Source organism: Durio zibethinus, chromosome 14, assembly GCF_047325235.1.
Source record: "Durio zibethinus cultivar Kanyao isolate XHJ-2024 chromosome 14, ASM4732523v1, whole genome shotgun sequence".
NCBI classification, from domain to species: domain Eukaryota; kingdom Viridiplantae; phylum Streptophyta; class Magnoliopsida; order Malvales; family Malvaceae; genus Durio; species Durio zibethinus.
In genome coordinates this window covers 12,552,203-12,565,786 of record NC_143175.1, presented here as the reverse complement: position 1 = coordinate 12,565,786, position 13,584 = coordinate 12,552,203, and the positions used below count along the sequence as shown (strand labels likewise).

At 34.4% G+C, this 13,584-nt stretch overlaps 1 protein-coding gene across 3 annotated transcripts; it reads left to right on the top strand.

Moving 5' to 3' along the window:
- Window positions 1-4,327: 4,327 nt before the first annotated feature.
- Window positions 4,328-12,423, top strand: LOC111294958 (NAD-dependent malic enzyme, mitochondrial-like). Of its 3 annotated transcripts, XM_022888264.2 has the most exons (19): window positions 4,328-4,644; window positions 4,786-4,882; window positions 5,012-5,130; window positions 5,481-5,648; window positions 6,258-6,386; window positions 6,912-6,972; window positions 7,510-7,613; window positions 7,736-7,819; window positions 8,094-8,200; window positions 8,810-8,921; window positions 9,466-9,579; window positions 9,813-9,878; window positions 10,278-10,350; window positions 10,451-10,537; window positions 10,845-10,899; window positions 10,990-11,061; window positions 11,616-11,678; window positions 11,784-11,904; window positions 11,996-12,423. In XM_022888264.2, the coding sequence occupies exons 1-19, from the start codon at window positions 4,465-4,467 to the stop codon at window positions 12,068-12,070; spliced, it is 1,887 nt and encodes a 628-aa protein (XP_022743999.1). In that variant the 5' UTR covers window positions 4,328-4,464; the 3' UTR covers window positions 12,071-12,423. The 3 variants fall into 3 exon arrangements, with proteins under 3 accessions (XP_022743999.1, XP_089599687.1, XP_089599686.1); XM_089743561.1 differs by lacking the exon at window positions 9,813-9,878; XM_089743560.1 differs by lacking the exon at window positions 11,616-11,678 and having other exon boundaries at window positions 11,996-12,316.
- The last annotated feature ends 1,161 nt before the right edge of the window (window positions 12,424-13,584 follow it).

Sequence of the window (13,584 nt, the reverse complement as noted above, 5' to 3'; positions counted from 1 at the left end):
TAAAATGTTTTACTTCTTCAAATGAATGGCATTCAATGTCATTAGATCTTTATGTCTTTTTATTTGTGTGCTCTGAACCCAATAACAACAAAGATTCTGTATGGTCTCTCTTAATTGGGTGATAATTTTTTTTCTCCAGTTGGCTTGATAGTTTTATAATTTCTATATACCAGATGGTCTATTTGAAAAAACCTATGCTTAATGTAGAAGTTATAATATTTGGTGGCTTGTTGGGCCCTACAATGATCTTGACCTTAGCAAGGTCTCTAGTTTCTTGTAATAAGTTCAGGTTAATCCACAGAGCTTTTTCATTCTAATTAAAATCAAAGTATGCTATTCTAAGTGTGTTAACACCTATCTAAGTAGGTATTACTGTCTCTGTCCCATAAGTTAGTGTGAATGGCATCTCTTATATTGCTGAATGGTTTATGATTTTGATTACCTAGGGGCTTTTTACACCCAAGCCCCTTTGTCTTTATCAAGCTTCTTCTAAGCAAGTTAAATCTTCTGATTCATGGATTTTACTTGGCCATTAGTCTAAAGGCAGGCCATTAAGCTGTGAACAAAAGCTATCTTGAAATTTTGGCAAAATTGTTTTAATTTGTCCATTTAAAATTGTGTCTCATTATCTACCATGATAGTGTGAGCAAGGCCAAACCTACATACAATATACTTTTACACATAGTATTTCACTATTTTGATAGTAATGGTGGCCACAAGTTCTGCTTTAACCTACTTGGTAAAGTAATCGTAAGCTACAATCATGAACTACTTCTAAACAATCATCACAAGGAATGGACCAAAGATGTCAATACCCCATGGCACTAATGGCCATGAGCTAAAAATTTAGTTAAATACTTTTGCTGGCTGTCGAAAGACTTTGTTAAAGTTTTGACTTTGCTCATTTTTCTTAACAATCTCAACTGCATCTTTTTTCATATTAGGCTAGTAGAAACCTCATTGTAGTGATTTTTACACAAGTGCTTGCTTGTGGTGATTGCACACCCTTTCATGAATTTTCCTTAGGATATCTCTACTTTAGATGAGGACAAACACTTGAAAAAAGGAGCTAAAAAGGCTTTTTTGTATAAAATGTCCTCTAATAATGCAAATCAAGCTATTTTTTTCTAGACTTTCATGCATTCTATGATTTAAAGGTACTCCTCTTTGATGTAGGCTTTGATAAGGGTAATCTAAGTGTCTTATTCTTTTATACATAAGATAGGAAAACTTATCAATAATGGGGTGCCGGTGTATACTTCAACAAGATTTTCTCATGCTCTTTTATCTCAATAAAAATCATCAGCTTAGACAACGAAGATGGTAAAATCGAAGATGGGCCTCAAGGGCATTAGATTATTGTTTAAAACTTCCATCAACCTAAATACTTGTTATTGTACTAGATCCACTATGTTTTAACTGTCCATTAGGATTTTTTGTACTTGGTAAATGGCAATAGTCATCGAGACCATTGTGGGATCATTGCCATTGTCAACCAGAATATATGTATTCTCTTATAAGAATTGTACTTGTCAATCTTTCATTTTTTACCTTTTAAGTGCCATGTCAATGGCCATGACACTACTCAAGTGGGGTTTACGCTTTGATTTGCTATTAGCCTAGTCTTCTATTACCTTTACAATAATAAGGATGATTCTTTAGACTAAGTGTTTGCTGGTTGTTTTTGCCTGACAGGCATTTTTTTCTTGGCAAGATAAGCCCTTGCCCTATTAGTGAATGGGCATATCTTGTAGCAGGTGAGGTGGTGGATTATTGTGGTTCTCATATTGGTGGGTAGGTTTATTGTTAATAGGCCCTTCAATCTTTTGGTCTTCTTTTAAAAGGCTATGCACTAATTAGTGGAATGTCCCAAATCGAGTGATAGTTGCAGCGTCTTTTCATAAAGGTTGGTTATCAGGTGTTTTGGGGGTGAACCTTGCCTGGTTGGGTCTTTGGTTGGATTTTTGGGTAGGTTGTTAGGTGATAGCATTGAAGGTTCAATTTAAATTTAGTAATGGTTAGGTTATAACTAAGAGGTGCAGCTACTGTTACTCTACCAATCTTTTCTTTTAGATTGGTTGTAAGTTTGGCAGTTGTTATAAAACCACTGGCTAAGGGTGTTTATCTACCTATTATCACCTTATGCCTCTTAGCTCATCTACAACCTTTATTTCCCCATCTTCAACTAGCTTTTGGGCATTCTTATAAAGCTAATTCAATTGCTCAAGCTCAATATCGGTTAAGAAATACCTAAGTTGATCACGCTTAACCCAGAAGTAAAAGCTTAGATGGCCCACTTAATGTTGAGGTCCTGCTACTTAAAAAATGAACCAAAAATTGCTTGCTAAAAGTGTCGAAACTAACAATAGTGGCTGGAGCCATGGAGTTGAACCATATACGAGCTCTTTCTCATAGAATTGTAAAGAAACCCTATATTTTACTGCATTTAAGGCATTGTGCAAGTTCATGAAAGTTTTGAAATGATCCAAATGGTCCTCTAGATCAGTGACCCTTTTGTAGGTTTCTTTAAAAGTTTTAGGGAAATGAAGATATCGACTTGTCTGATAATGGGGGTAAGAGGGTTGTGATCATCTTCTACCTACTAGAGGTATTTGTTCTTTTCTATTGTTTAAGGTCAGCAAGCTCTTTATGCAAGGCGGCCACTTGCGTGGCTAGTTCTTTCTTAAGGTTAGGGTTTATGTGGGTTTGGTTCTATGTGATGGGATCATTAGGGTAAACATTATCTTTGATAGGTTGGGGGTAGCTTTATTCAGGGTGGGTAAAGTTTTGTGATGGCTTTTTAAAGGTGAAAACAGAATTTTCTCTTAGGTATGGTATCTTTTGTGAATGTTATTAGGTAGCTTATTGATACTGTTAAAGTAGCCTTTATTGTGTGGCTACTTGAGCATTCAAAAGCTAGATTTCAATCATTAATGCCTGGTAAAAGTTTGGAGAAGGTTATTACATGTTTGGTTGGTATATTGGGATTTGTGAGGCAGGAAGTGAGACATGTATGGTGGATGTTACAAGGAGAATATTCTGCCAATGTGTGACATTAATGGATTGTAAATATTGGACTTGTGTAGGAGGTATTTAGGATGTTAGGTTTAAGGGTCTAGCATCAATGGTGTGGATTAGTGGTTGGGTTAATATCATTTTTTGATATAAAACTCTATCAAGTTTTGATAATATCTCAGAGGTTATGTAGTCCATGCATTTAATGAAAATGGGTTACGGGGAATAGAAAGATGGGCTCATACATTAGATTTCATGAAGGAAGTTTCGATGATATGATTTGTGAGGGGTTGATAACATGGCTACATCATAAATAGTTGCTGGTTGGGTTGTTACATTTATAGTAAGTGTCGTTGTTTCATAAGAGTGGGGATAGTGAAATAGGGTTGTTGGTTCCCACAGATAGCACCAATTGTTGATGTTATTTTTGGGAGTTTTAGCTGAAAAGAATTGGTGAGAGGTTGAGGGTGAAGTGGCCTAAACCTACAACCAAAAAACATGGTTAGAGGGCATCAGAGTTAACTTTTCGAGGCACGTTTCGATGCTCAAATCAATGATGTATTTAGGGTTTGAAAAAAAAAAGAGGTGAAGTGTGTGGAAGAAGTTCCAATGAAGGAATAATGCTTAAATCTTAAGTTCTTATGAGCCTGGTTCTCTTTTTTCTCATATATTTGAGATAAAGTCAATGACTTGATTGAAATAGTTGATTATTGATGATAAATTTACCTGAAACTCAAGAAAAGATTACATAAGTGATTGTGAATTATATTTAATAAATGTAAAGAAGTGTGGATCGTATTTAATGATTTTAAATAAGTTAAAGATTAAGTGTTTAATTTTGAAATAATGCATCGAAGAAATGATAGTGGATAGTTCTCGAAGAGGAAAGATGTGACGACTGCATTGACTACGCAGCCAAAAAAGTTGACCAAGTTGGCGGAATAAACGGGCATAACAATGACAAATCGGTGACATTGTAGACCAATTGTCTCACCAGTGGACTGCATCTCTATTCGCAAAGGCCTTCTTGGTTTCAAAGTAGATGCTGTATCTCTTGTTCCGGTGATTATCTTCTTCAGATGCAATAACTTGGGTATGTCAATGTGTGTGTATCATCAGGGCCGGGTGGATTGCAAGAGTGAGTGTAAGTACATGTTCTGGTATAATCATATGAAGAAATTGCCAAATCCGAATAACAAAAATCAAGGGATGAGAGAATTCTCATAACTGTAAGAGAGGAAAAAGGACCCACTTCTCTAATTTAGTTTGACCACATTTATAAAAAGATAAATAAATAAACAAAATTAAAATTGAAGGAAAATTGAGACAGCTCCTCCACTTTTCACTCCCACAAGATCGCTTCTTCTTCTTCTTCTTCCGCTCTGCGTGTGTTGTCGTTGTTGTTGTTTAAGAGTTACTGCTTTGCTGAAAAAAAGCATAAGAAAAAAAATGTCAAAGTTTTGTAATCAGACGAGAGCAGCGACGTCTCTCATCAGACGCCTCAATCGGAGACGCATCAATCCAACGTCTCTCGCTCGCCCCAGATGTTTCACCACGGCGGAGGGTCACCGTCCCACTCTCGTCCACAAACGCAGCCTCGACATCCTTCATGATCCTTGGTTCAATAAGGTATAACGCATTCTCTATCGCCAATTACAAACTCCCTGATTTGGGGTTTCCACAATATCAATTTCATTCCTCTATGCCTTTTCAGATTCAATTAGCTTCGAAGTTCATCGATTTTCTTTGTTTAAATGCGTTAAATGTTAGGGAACAGCATTTTCCATGACGGAGCGAGATCGTCTGGATCTTCGTGGCCTTCTTCCTCCAAATATAATGTCTTCCGAACAGCAAATTGAACGCTTCAGTAAGTTTTTTTATATTGGTTTGGGACCGGTATACTGCAGAGGAATAGGAAACCTTTCTATGTATGTATCCATACATAGTTATTTGCATTTCCATGATTTTCATTTTTTTCTAATTCATTAATTAACAGTGGTTGATTTGAAGAGGCTTGAAGTTCAAGCTAGAGATGGACCATCTGATCCAAATGCTCTTGCCAAATGGCGGATTCTTAACCGCTTGCATGACAGAAATGAGACTATGTACTATAAGGTAAAATTTATTTTATCTGCTCCGTACGGATCTTTAGATAAGAAGCTACTTTTTTAAGTTTCTCCTCTTCCATTCCATTTTTCAATAAATGTTTCTATGAAATTCAATAATAAGACTACTATGAACTACTGGGCTAGGCCGCAACCCATGTGATAACATCCATCTTTCCAACAGTCTTACATGAAATTATTTTAAGTGTCGAGAGAAAGAATCACACATGCTGTTAGTGGCTTTACACGTGCATGTCATTTCTTCGGCACATCTCTCACAATATGTATTTTGTTATGCTGTGAGCCTGTCATCTTCCTGGTGGTATAACTGAAATATCATTTTATTTCCAACTTTGACAGGTTCTAATTGCTAACATTGAGGAATATGCTCCTGTAGTTTATACTCCAACCGTCGGTCTTGTTTGCCAGAACTATAGTGGTCTGTTTAGGAGGCCTCGTGGAATGTACTTTAGTGCAGAAGATCGTGGAGAAATGATGTCTATGGTTTACAACTGGCCAGCTGATCAGGTCTGCATTCCATATCAATGACGAAGTTAATAGTACAACTTCTTTACTTAGTTGAATTGATCCCACTTGTGGACCTATGTCCTTATTTCTTTGTTGCATCGCAACCTATGACATGCAGATTTTTGTCCTTTGCTTTAATAAAATTTTGACTTGTTATTTTTCCCTTTATGCACAAGAAAATGTCTCTTTGCATTTTGCTCTATGGCAAGCATAACTTTCAATTTAGATTACCAGCAGGCTTAATGGGTGATTTCTTACGGAGAATTTAAATGTTCGACAGCTGCTCTTGAATTTTGGAACTTAGACTTCCAAGTTTGTTATTTATACAAATTTGTTTTTGACTCACTGCTTTACCTCATTCAATTACCTGTACTTCAGGTTCTAGCAACATAATTTTGTCTTTCTATAGCAACAAAGTAGTGCTGGATTCTTCTTTCTTTTCAGATCTGGTATAGTTAGTATCTTTTATGAATTTTGGTATCAGTATTTCAGAAATACTTTGGTTTTTTATAGACAAGTTTTGGTCAATGATAATAAGCCCTTGAACATATATTAACTTTGCAGTTTGATAAGCTTCCTGTTTATTTATTTAGTTTTTATTGAGTACAGGTTGATATGATTGTTGTTACGGATGGAAGCCGAATATTGGGTCTTGGAGACCTTGGAGTTCAGGGAATTGGAATTGCTATAGGGAAGCTGGATCTGTATGTTGCTGCTGCTGGGATCAATCCTCAGAGGGTATGTCATTCTTTTTCTAATCTTGTACCTTTTATATGCTAGATATTTTTATTATATCTGTGTTTTAAAATGCAAAGTATAAAAGTTACTTTAGGAAAGGGATTTACAATTATTCAAATAATTTTACAGTTATTCGAATAAGTATAAAAGAAAACATGGATCTGTTGTAGTGTTCTTAGTCCTTATGCCTGCATTCTGATGCTTGAATATTGGAATAAGGATTTGTGTGATAACATCTATAAATATTCATGTTCTATACCCATTTTCTTTGTTTCTTATCTCCTTACTTTATATGAGATTTACTCTCTGAAAATGGGTACGAGAGAGTGGGACTTGATTGTGCATTAGTGGATTTTCATGTTTGTGGATTCCTAGCAAGTCTCAGTTACTTAAGTTTTCTGTTTTCACCACTTTCCAACCTTATAAAATGGCAGTTCATATAATGCTAATTTTTCTGGTGTTGCTCATTTTGACCATTTACTGGGAATTTTACAAATATTTCCTCTGTTTTCTCCCTTGCATTAGGTGCTTCCTGTCATGATTGATGTTGGAACTAACAATGAGAAGTTGCTTAAAGATCCCTTGTGTAAGTGTTCATCTGCCAATTTTGGGGGAGCCTTATAAAGAGTAACATTATTGTGTGATAAGTAGCAAGTAGTATTGCATTCTAAAGTTTGTAAACATGGTGCTGTATCAATAAAGGAAATTTCAGGTGCATGTTTGGCAAAAAATCCATGCCAAGCATGCCAGTCTAGGTGTGGCATTTTCCTCGATCATCATTGATCCCTTGCTTGTGTTAGCTTTTGGCTCATTTGTAATATTATAGGATAGCATATGGGGTTTGGATGAATTTGATGTTTTGGACCTGTAGAATAAAGGCTTAAGAATGCAATGATACATAAGAGTGATGCTAGAGTCACTCATGTAAGCTTTTGATCTATCAGACAAGATATTAGAGAAATTATTAGGCTTTGGCTTCCTTTCTTGATGCTTGTAGTCTGTGGTCTAAATAGCACCAGCCCAATTTTTGTTAGCTTGTTGTTTTGTACTTGCACGCTTTTTGAGGTAATTTTATGTTCTGAAAAAGAAAGGTGATTACATATTTACATAATTTTGTCAATAGATCTGGGGCTTCAACAACACCGTCTTGATGGTGATGAGTATATTGCGGTAATCGATGAATTCATGGAGGCTGTTTTTACTCGTTGGCCGCATGTGATTGTGCAGGTATATAGATAGATATACCTATTTTGTTAACACAATCTTGTCTTGAATTAAATTGGAATATCTTTATATAAGAGCTACGAGGAGACTTGTAGATAGATATGTCTATACTTGGGTTTCTGCAGTTTGAAGACTTCCAGAGCAAGTGGGCCTTCAAGTTATTGCAGCGTTACAGAAATACATACAGGATGTTCAATGATGATGTCCAGGTATTTGATTTTCACTTGATACAAGATAGTCCATCTTGACTTGATTTGTCAGTGCAAAACATTCCATTTGTTTTCACCTGTTTCTTTGGATCTCATATTTTAAGTTCTGTTTGACTGATGTATAATGTATTCTTTCAAATATCACTGAACCAATTTTGTGCGGGGTTCTAATTTAATGTCAATCAACCATGCCTCTTAAACTCTGTTTGATTAATTTATGGAGTTTTAATTGCCTTCACATTTTGGCTTTATTTTCTACAAATTCACAATGCAGGGAACAGCTGGGGTTGCAATTGCTGGTCTTCTTGGAGCTGTAAGAGCACAGGGAAGGTCAATGATTGACTTTCCTAAGCAAAAGATCGTTGTTGCTGGTGCTGGAAGGTTAGCTTTGTATCCTATCCTTGAGGTTTAGTTCTGGATTATCATAATATCAATATTATGGAAGAGATAATATGGCTATTATTCCTATATGTGGCGGTCACTTGTGGTGCTTAGACTGCTTTCCTTTGGCACCTGATTTACTGTGGACTTAATAGTTCCTTCTCTAATCAGTATTTTTTTGAATGGAAGGGTGAAATTCATCGCTTGTGAACTGCAATTGGGTTATAGCAAGTTGATTATACTTGGGTTCTTCTCCCACAGAAGAACTAACCTGTTATCATTTGTTCTCCCCGTATGTTTGAAGACAAATGAAATAAGTGATTCCACTAAATGGAAAATGAGATATTACTCTTTGTTGGCTTATTATTCTTCTTACTATATGTGGAAGTTTTATGTCATTCATGCTTAGGAGGTCTGGTTATTTGTTTGCTTGTAGCTGGATTGCTTTTCATTCCATCCGACATTTCCATGAACTTGTTGAAGCAGCTGATTGATTTGTTTGCTGTTTTTTAGTCTTCTTAGTGTTTTTCTGTGAAAATTAAAATGGAATACTCTTGATGCTAGTAGGAGATATTAGTACTTGTTTCCATAATCTTTATACTGCTGCAGTGCAGGAATAGGGGTTCTCAATGCTGCAAGGAAAACAATGGCCAGGATGTTAGGAAATAACGAGGCTGCCTTTGATAGTGCAAAGAGACAATTCTGGGTTGTTGATGCCAATGTGAGTGCAAAATCTCTGAAAACTTGAAAAATTTTCAGTTAGTGAGTTCTGCTTTCAACTTTCAAGGACTATTTGTTGTTTTCAACATCACAGCATAGTTTTTCATCGAATATTTCCTCTTGAAATTGGAAAGCTAATGAAGAAGGTAATAGGTAGAGGCATAGGCCAGGGAGATAGAGCTGGTGAATTGGGCTGGCCATGAGCTATTTCCTACTAAGTTATGACTGCCCAGCTTTCAATAGGCAGGACCATCATAAGTAGAAAAGATGGCTACAACAACTATTTGATTGCATTCCTTGTTATCAATATCACAGCACCATTTCTAGTGGTGCTTTAGAGCTAAAATAACAGCTTTGTTCTATGAGTTTCATTTATATCAATGCATTACAAAACCATTTGAGGTCATTTTTACATTATTGCTGCTATGAATTCTGGCTGTTAGAATGCGATGGTTCAATGGAACCTTTTGCGTAGTTATCTTCCCATGAGGGAGACCAATTTGCATTAGATGTACATTCTAACCAAAAGTGTTGCTTTTATCCAGGGTCTTATCACAGAGGAACGTGAAAATATTGATCCAGAGGCCCTGCCATTTGCAAGGAAAATCAAAGAAGCTGGTCGTCAGGGATTAAGAGAGGGTGCAAGTCTTGTAGAAGTGGTTTGTAAAATGCTAGCATAGTAGCACTTTAACTCTTTATATTCTAGTAGATTAAATTGTAATTTTATTCTTCACATGTGAAATAATGGAGTCCTGTTGGTGAATGACTTTTGTCTCATTATGGTCTTTTGTTTTAGTTTTTACCAGCTTCTAAGTTTTGTCATCAGATACATTGTCATGTCTCTGAATTTCTGTTCCAATTAAAAAGACCTTTCTTCAATCTGGCTACACAGGTGCAGCAAGTGAAGCCTGATGTGCTTCTTGGGTTATCTGCAGTTGGAGGATTGTTCTCCAACGAGGTATAAATTGAATTTCCCATATCAAGCAGGACATTGCTCCCGCTGTTTATGACAATATTCAATCTATGATCTCAGTTTGAACCTCATTTCTACTAATTGGCAATTTGGCAGGATGTTAATCTATTATTTAAGAATTTAACACCTTTTCATATCCTTATGATAGGACTGTGTTACCTGTAAAGAAAAGATTCACTATTTTCATTTCTTTCTCATATATTTAATTTTGAAGAAAATGTTCTGAGATTGTACTGTAAAAATTTGGTAAATGGATTCCAGATCGCAGAACAATTATTTTTGAGAATTTTTAGGCTTAGTTTTGTTTCTTAGAATCTGTGCATTTCATTAACCTTCCAGCCAAATATTTTTTGCTAAGTGGGTAAAATGCATTTTCTCTTTCAGGTGTTAGAAGCTCTCAAAGGTTCGACTTCAACTAGACCAGCCATCTTTGCGATGTCAAATCCTACAAAAAATGGTATATTTATTTTAAATATTTTGGGGATAAATAATTAGGACACCTATATTTTTACACAAATTTGTCATGTTCTTTTATCCTTCTCTTCTATGTATTACAGCTGAGTGCACCCCAGAGGAAGCTTTCTCAATTGTAGGTGACAACATTATATTTGCAAGTGGAAGTCCATTTAGAGATGTTGATCTTGGTATGTACCAAGGCTACCTTGTTGAACATTGTCCGCATAGTAATTCTTTTAAATTTTATAATTCTTTGCCAATTTGCTCCCATGTGGGTTCTGGTTTAAAGTTATTTTGCAATCAGCCCAAGCTCTGTTTTTTATAAATGCCTAAACTTGTATAGAATTATAGATACTTATTGCACAAGCTGCTCATTTCCCACCTGAATTTCTATAGCATCTTGATTTCAATACAAGTTCCGAACAGAAAATTCTTTCCCTAATATTCTCATTTGAGAGTGAAAGGTTTACTGGTTGTAACTTTTCAATAATTTAGGAAGTGGCCGAGTTGGGCATTGCAATCAAGGAAACAACATGTATCTCTTTCCAGGGTCAGTCTTTCCAATTCATTTTGCAAAGCTTTCTTTCATTAATGTTTCTCTAATTCGTCATCTATAATAATTTACTCATCTTTTATGCAGTATTGGACTTGGAACTCTTCTATCTGGCTCTAGGATCATTTCAGATGGCATGCTACAGGCTGCAGCGGAACGGTGTGTCTTATTTGTCTTTTATTTTTGATAAATATATTTAAGAATGTGGAGTTCAGAAATTTTCACCTGTCAAAATGGTTAGGAGCTTAAATAGAAGATTTCATGACGAAATTTTAGTCATTACTATTATCTATGAAATTTAGCTAGATTATGAAAATGCAGTGGGCAAGGCACTAACTTCATCCCACTCACTCAGAACCACTTCAAATTCTGCTTCAAGAAAAGTAGGGATTAGGATCTGTTTGTTGTACCTTTCTAATCCTTTTAATCATATTAGGCATTTTATGAGTTACTTGTGGATTAAGTCCTGATTTATTGTAATATTTAATTAAGTTACTAGAATCTTTTTAGTTGTCTCAAATGGTATGCTTGGTTACAATGGCATTATGCCAGGAGCTCTCTGATATATGGACCTGGGTCATTGATTTATTTCTTTTGCTCTTAAAATTCCTCCATCAAATGATGTAAACGCTTAAACAAGATGATTTGGTGCTTTAGTCACTGACTTGGATACTGACTCATATACATATGTTATGTTCTATTGACAAATGCAGTCTGGCTGCATACATGACTGAAGAGGAGGTTCTCATGGGGATCATATACCCTCCAATATCAAAGTCTGAGATGAGGCCTTTCCTTTTTTTCCTTTCTCTCACCTGCTGAACAAAGTTGAGAGGTTTTAATTTAAAGCCATTGGCTAAGTCTATTAATATTGTTTGTAGAATAAGAGATATAACAAAGGAGGTAGCTGCAGCAGTGGTTAAGGAAGCTTTGGAAGAGGATCTCGCAGAAGGATATCGTGACATTGATGCTCGAGAACTCCAAAAAATCTGTCGGAGCCAGGTGATCTGGCTGTTGATCTGAAAATATTGGAAACTTCCAATGTTTCCAGCACTTAAATTGGACAATGACATGCATGTTTGTTGTGTTGCAGGAGGAACTTTTAGAATACGTGCAGAACAACATGTGGAGTCCAGAATACCCGACTCTAGTTTACGCGAAGGTTTAGTTGGCTGACCCCAATCAAAAGAGTTTCTGCACCAAATAACCAGCAAAGCTATTAATGAAAGAATCAAGCATGCGGTGTTGGCACTTAACGCTAGACCAAACAAGTAGCAGCTTTCTTCTACATACTGCATCTCTTTGGTCAGATAAATTCATTAGATGGTGTGTGATACATTAATTGTGCCTGTGGGCACTTTTTATGTTGTATTGAAAATGAATACAGCTAATCGGCATTGAATTTTTAATCTCCCATCTCATCCCTATTATTGGACAAACCCTAAAACCAAATAAAGAAATAGCGAGACATTGTCGTATTTGTGCAAGAAATTTCGTTAATATAGCGGCATAATTTATATATTCTGATTTCCTTTTTGTTTTGGTCATTAATACTGGGATGGGATCATAGGGTTTCAATGATGAGTAGTTGTTACAATTACAATAGTTTGGTTGTCACGATTGTACAGTTGGTTTCCCAAGTGATACGAGATGGAAATTTCGGTGATGGGATAGATTAGAAGATGGCTTCGAGGAAGTAGTAGAAATAAGATAGGAAAAGAAATTTTTATTTAAGACTAATTTCATGTTGTCGTTGAAAACAAGTTTAAATCTTGAAATTTGTGTTTAAAAAGTATTTAAATATATGATAAGAAAAAGAATGATTAAAAATTTTATGTATTTGATATTGTTATAAAAAAGTCACTTGATATAAAAAAAAAGGGGGTCACAGTGTAAAATTTTTTATTTTTTAATCATTGATTTCGATAAATTTAAAAGTAAAGTTTGATATTTTTTATAAGATCATTATGATAATGTAATTACTAGGGTGAATTTATTATTAAGATGATTGTAACAAATTATTTTGTTTAGTTAAAAATAATTAATTCTTAGAAATAAAATATCACTGCATTTGGTATTAATAAAAATTAAATATTATTTTATTTAAAAATACGAAAATAATTATGCATATTGTAATGATTACATAAATTAATAATTTTATGATTGCTTAAAGACAATAATTTATAAAATATTAGTAATATTTATTTTATAATAAAATATAATTAAGTTATTAAATTAATAAATATATTTATTGATAGGTAATTTTATTTTTATAATATAAATTATGAAAAAAAATATTTAAATTAGAAAATGAAACCTATCTATTAGATTCATAATAAAAGAAAAATAAAAAATAAAAAATTATATTACATATAAAATATTAAAAAAATAAAAAATAAATATTATTTTGAACTTATTATAACGAATATTAATTTAAAAATATAAAAATTTATAATATAAAATAATTACAATTTTATGATGTAATAAATTTTAATTCACATATTAATAAATAAAATTGACTATTATTAATTTTACATATCGCTTCATCCTAGCAATAAAATTTTTTTATCATTTTATATAAAAATTAAATTAACCTCCAAAACAATGATTTGATTACTTTTGATGAGTTAAAATAAGCACTTCCAAATGCTTATTAAACATAATAATTTAATTACCATCTGT